Genomic DNA, 5,963 nt, shown 5'->3' on the forward strand with positions numbered 1-5,963 from the left:
CGGGGGTTATATCGCCCTGGCAACCGCCGAGTGCGCCTGCGCAGTCTTTTTCTCAGACAGACTGCTCTTAATTAGGTTCCTGCACCGCCGCAGGTCAGACTTGGGGGCCAAAAGGGTGTATCTCTCCTCCCATTGTCCAATTCCTGAGTTGGAAATTGTGCTATTTTCTTTCTGGGGCTAAGAAAAATGTGAGAAATGTCGCTTACTCTTTACCATCTGCTAGGAGGTGGCAGTTCGGGGAAACCTCTGATAATTAAAAGGATGCAAAGGGGAGAAAGCTTGAGCATGCCAGGAGATGAGGACGCATACAGCATGCAGTACTGGAAGGCATCACTGTCTTTCCGTAGTCAGAGGACGTTTTCTGCATGATACTCACCCCCTTGCCAGGGATGCCTCTCAGAAACTGTTACCTGCAAGCTTTCTAGGGAAAGCTTGTGAGCAGGGTTAGAAACTGTCAGAGGAATCGGGACGAAGAGATCTAAAATGCTAACTTTACCTTAACAGCTTGAGTGTTGAAACAAACAGTGCTAACGTGGGGTATACAGTGTGGATTAAATCTGACTCAAGATCCAAGGCCAGTTGTATTTGAGAAGGCTATTACTGTTTCCTAAGAGGCACCCCCAGGAGATAGGGCCTTTGTTACCCCCTGCCACAGATGTCTCTCTCCCGCTCCCCTTCTGAACTCAACCATGTCTTTCTGGGTGACTTTCAACCTCCCCCCCCCCGGGGGGGTATTTTACCTACAGCCTATACCTTCGCCAGTTCCTCCTTTTGTCCCTTAGCCCAGTCTCAGGTATCACTCCCCAATCCCACTACCCACTACAGCATATCGTATCTCCAGCCTTTCATTTCACCTTGTCCTTCCCACCACCTCCCTGGACTATCCCCTCACCCACCTCCTGCTTCATACTCCTGACCTTTCCCCAGCCTGCCTTGTACCTCACTGCCTTTTTCACTGCCCTCCCGTCATGGAGTTGGGAGTTATACTTGTGGACTCCCATAGTACACAGCAGCCCGCTCCGTTTTCTTATCTACCACTTGCCACAGCACAGTAGAATTGCTGGTTCACTTCCATGACGTTCCTCTTTTCGGGGGAAGTTCTGAAGCCCAGATGGGGCTTCTTTACCCTTATATCGCCAGCACATGGCCTTGTTCTCAGCACACAGGTACCTGATAAATGTTTATAGAATAAATGAGGACATAATCATGGCATAATTCATTATACTTTTATTTTTACTACACTCTGCAAGGGCAAATTAAATACAGGTAAGTGGCAGTCTTTTATTTTTGTTAGTTTGTTTGTTAACACAGCAATAGACTCAAAAGGAGGGCAACCACGAATGAGGGGCTTTGTGTTTGGGGTGTGTTTGTGTACGTGTGTGTATTGTTACTGTTATTTAGCTTATTTTACTGGTTATTTCAAATACATAAATATTACCAATATGTTTTACACAGTTATCCGAACATTTATACTGAAACAAGACAGGAAGAGAAAACGAGCAATTTCATTTATAAACACTGATCATGAAGACAATTAGAGTGTATTAGAAGGAAAGAAATATTATTAGAATTGGAACACAGTAAGCACAAGGTGTACTCTTTACCCCAACCCTCCCAACTTCTGATTTAGGACACTATTGCCCCTTTCCCAAAGGCCCCTTTAACTGATGCCACTCAACTAAAGTGAAACATCAGACTTCACATGGAGCCAAAGAAGAACATGGCAGTTGCCTCAGATCTGGCCCTGGTCTCCTCATCTTCCACAGCCTCCCTGTATTGCTCTGGCCAGTCCTGTGGCCGCTTTCTGTAGAGCCTGGCCATGTATTCCAAGGCTTTCATTTTGGTGATTTCAAGGTGAGCCCGAGGACCCCAAAGCAGCTCATATTCAACTGGATTAGAGTAGGAGAGTGGCCTGCATTCCAGGTAACGTTGTCTCATAAGCTTACAGGTGATGGCGTGCTTCTTCCCTACATCCACACTAAATCTCCGGAGTAAGTTCCAGACGTTGGCCTCCTTGACACGGTTGCCCATCAGGAAGATCAAACCCAGAATTGGCATCACATATTCTTGGGTGGGTCTGCCCAGGCTCTCTAGCATTACTTGCTCTTCTTCTGATTCTGGTTGCTGAACAAGGAGGTAGATGTGCTCACTGGTATCAACCTCAATCAGAGAGAACCCATAAAACAGATCAAGGATTAGTGTGGCTCGGCTGAGGATATTTGGGAACACATCCTCGAATTCTTTACCAGTATGAGCCAATAGCTCATCCTGATGTATAGGCAGCAACTCCTCAGTGACATTAATGGCCAACTGGACCAAATCATTTGCTTTATCATTCATAGCGTCCTCTGACCAGAACTCTAAGCCAGCAGCCTGGCTTCTCTCTTTGGCTTTGTCAGCTTCCAGGGCCTTGCTATATTCTTCTGGCCAGCTCCAGGGTTCTTCATCATGGGCCTCTGCTACAAACTTCAGGGCCTCCATCTTTGTGATTTCCCTGTGGGCTCTAGAGCCCCACAAGAACTCAAATTCAAGGGGATTAGTGCCATATACTGGCCAGTACTCCAAAAATCGCATACGGACAAAGTCAGTAGTGAGGAGGTTTCTTGTGTTCCCAAAGAGGTTGTTGATCCTCTGAGGCTCATCCATCACATCAGCCTTTAACAGCAGATCCCAAATTGAGGCCTCTCTTGCCCGGTTGCCATTCAAGAGGATGTGCCCTAGGACCAAGGCCAGGAGACCTGCTTTTGGCATGTCCAGGGTCTCTGCTAGCCGTTCAGTGGTCTGGGGACCTGGTTTGCTGATTAGGTTGTAAGTGTCAGTCTGAGGATCAAGAACTCTCAGATTCAACCCAAAGACCCGATCCAGGTGAGCTGAGGCTCGTCTGAGTATCTCAGGGAACTGGTCTGAGTATTCTCTGAGAAACTCCAGCATGTCTGACTGCCGGATAGACCCCTCACTTTGGCTTTTCATGCGCATGAAATTCACCAAAGCAACCGACCTGTCTTCTAGAGGGTCGTGGACCCTGAGCGCCCCCAAACGTCGGGACTGCTCGTCGATGAGAACCTCGATGTCATTCGGGTCCTGCACAGCCTGGGGAGCGCTGGCACCCTGTGGGTCGATTGGAATCTGAGGGCCCTGGGGAGCCTCAGGGACCAGCATGGAGGTGGGGGGCCCGGAGGCATTAGTAGCCTGCATTTCACCCCGGCTCTCGCTGTAATCTGCAGTGGTCTCTGCGCTGCCGTGGCGCGCATTCTGGCTTACCAGAGACATGGTTCCAGGAGACAGGAACACGAACGCGGAGGTCAGCGATCCCTCGGAGAGAGGATCGGAGGTGTGTTGGCGCCTCGGCACAGAGCCGAAGCCTGATACCCGGAAGCTGTGCGGCTCAAAAGTGAGAGCTGGTAAGAAAAGCGATCTTTTTACACAGGCAGTAGCAAGCAATGAGCTAAAGCCCAAGAGCAGTTAGCTTTGCCGCAGCCTACGCAGGCGCAGTCAGCCTCTGCGACGTGGTGACCACGCCCCGCTCAGGCTTCCACTCCCGCCTCCTCCCACCTCTGGCCGGTCAGTTTGGCCCATGAGGGGTTCGAACTTCTCTTGGGGAAGAGAACTCTCAAAAAGAAACAACGGAAATGAAGCAGAAGCATTAAGGGATGGGGGTGTTCAGTGATGCTGCATCTGAAGTTTTTCTAGTTTTTCTGTGAGGTACTAAGAACATTGGTAAGGCTTAATAGAGGATAGGGGGTGTGTTCATGATAATTGTGGAGTCATTAAGGCCTCCACCAACTCAACAGATTATTTCTTGAACATATGCCCATGCCAGACACAGTGCTGGGTATTTGTGCGGTGCATCAGCAATTGCCTTGAGGACAAACTGAATATTCCCTTCCATATGGAGCTTGCAGTAGGGTTGGTTCAATCAGTGGTAATGAGGACCAACCCTTTATGGAACACTTAGTAGGTGACAGGCATTGTTTTTGGTGTTTTAGTTTTCTCATATTAAAATCACTTAATCTTAGCTAGTCTGAATAACATTCATCCTAAAAGTGAGAAAACTAGCTCAGGGAGGTGAGTCTGTACAGACTCGGGCCACTTCAAGTGAAAGAGGCTTTGAATCCTTTTATCAGAGTCCAGAACATAAGCACTTTCTTTCACACCATCTGCCTTTCAAGGAGTTCTTAGCTCTACTTCATAAAAATGGCTCAGATCAAACTGATGGAAATCAGCACGAGTCAATTTACACGCAGTACAAACACAGGAGTAGTGAATGGCAGTTTTGTCTGAAGTATCTTTGATTGGAGGAGGAGCTGAGCTCTAAGTGATGGAAAGGATGGGAAGAGTTCATGGTTCACAAGGGCACTGTAGCTTTAGAGAACATCAACAGGAAAGGCCCAGAAGTATAAGGGTAAAAGACAAGTTTGCATAACTGCCAGTTATTCAGGTTGGCTAGAGCCAGAACGTGCTAGCATGGCTGGGAGGCAAGGACAGAGTTGGCCAAACAGGAAGGACTAAATTTCCTCCTATATGTCGGAAACTGTTTATGGCTGCACAGCACATTAGGTCCTGTTCATCATTCAGGGGTTTGTACATTTGTATTTGAGGATGTGTGGTCTAAACACTCTGCTAGGAAGAAGGGTCAGTTGCTCTATTTTCTGCCACAGTAGTTGGGCTAAAGCGTAGCCCTAATCCAGGAATTCAGTAAAGGAAGAAAAAATGTCAGATTCATATCTGCAGCCACAACGGAAATCCTTCCAAGTTCTTGATGGTAATGATTATTGTTTTACATTCAGTGATCCAGGGCCCTGAAACTCCTTCAGAGGCCACTCATTCTGGCACCCACCCATGACATTTTCCAAGTCCTCGTTTTGATTTGTGCATGCTATTACAATAGCAAAGTAGAAGGTTCAGGACCAAGCATTTGGCCAAACTGGTCAAGAGAGACCTATCTCTACTACACAAATGAACGTGCATGCTCTACAAGACAGAATGTGTGCTGCTTGATATTGATCTGTTGGTCATGCCTTAGGAGGGGCTTGTGGAAAGCGGTGCCCTCTTCTCAGCTGCTGCAAAGGTATGGTGAGGGCACACTGGAGGGGTCTTTTACTCTGGTCTCTTCCCTTCTCCAGAAGGGCACTCCAGAAGGGTAACATGGTTTTGACTTAGACTGGTATTTCTTGAAGTAAAACTAAGTTTAGTTTGCTTTTTTAAACCCTCTTTACTTATAAATGAAACTTGGCTAACAGTTTGAGTCGGACTTAATTATTCCCAGCTAGTAAAGAAAATCAACATCAAATAGAAAAACAACGCCTTAACTGAGAAATGACATCTCAGTCTCATGACGTGGTATTCAATTCCTTAACAAATTCACCCCTATCTGGTTCTCCGTCTTCCTCACTATTCTCATCACATTCTTCCATGAAGTCGTCTCTGGACACACTGGGCTTCATTTTCTTTTCATTAAGCTAGTTTTAGGTTTTGCAGGTCAACAAAGATTTCTAGTTATTGCTAAATGAACAATGAAGCTATGTCTATGATATACATATGTCAATGTAAATGCAAAAAGATGGACTCACACTCCTTAGCTGAAACTTCTTTTGAGACTTTGTTAACTTTTTCTTTTACACGTTTTTAAGGATGAATAATTTCTATACATCTTTATCTTCAACAAAATGTTAATGAAGTCTTTCACTTTGACTACTAGAACATGCACATAATAAAGTCCATAACCCACAAATGTAGCACTTGATAAGTTGCAATGTATTTAACACATCATGTGACCATGATGCCACTTAAGATCATATCCAACATCTTCAAATTTCTGGTGGCACTTTATCCCAATCCTTTCCCTCTCACTTGTCCTTAGAGAAAATTGCCATACTGACTTCTGGAATTTTAGATTAGTTGTTCGTGTGTGTGTGTGTGTGTGTGTGTGTGTGTGTGTGTGTGTGTGTATACTTTAAATAATA

The 5,963-nt window shown here is 46.0% G+C and overlaps 1 protein-coding gene across 1 annotated transcript; it reads right to left on the minus strand.

Annotated features, from left to right (window-relative positions):
* Positions 1–1,245: 1,245 nt before the first annotated feature.
* Positions 1,246–3,465, minus strand: Magee2 (MAGE family member E2). The gene has a single exon (XM_059251159.1). It carries the CDS (start codon positions 3,268–3,270, stop codon positions 1,699–1,701), a length of 1,572 nt encoding a protein of 523 aa, XP_059107142.1. The 5' UTR covers positions 3,271–3,465; the 3' UTR covers positions 1,246–1,698.
* Between the last annotated feature and the right edge of the window lie 2,498 nt (positions 3,466–5,963).

This window comes from Peromyscus eremicus, chromosome X, assembly GCF_949786415.1.
Source record: "Peromyscus eremicus chromosome X, PerEre_H2_v1, whole genome shotgun sequence".
NCBI lineage: Eukaryota > Metazoa > Chordata > Mammalia > Rodentia > Cricetidae > Peromyscus > Peromyscus eremicus.

What these genes read in the sequence shown, in the direction of transcription:
- Magee2 (XM_059251159.1), bottom strand. Translation starts at nt 3,270, where the DNA reads ATGTCTCTGGTAAGCCAGAATGCGCGCCACGGCAGCGCAGAGACCACT.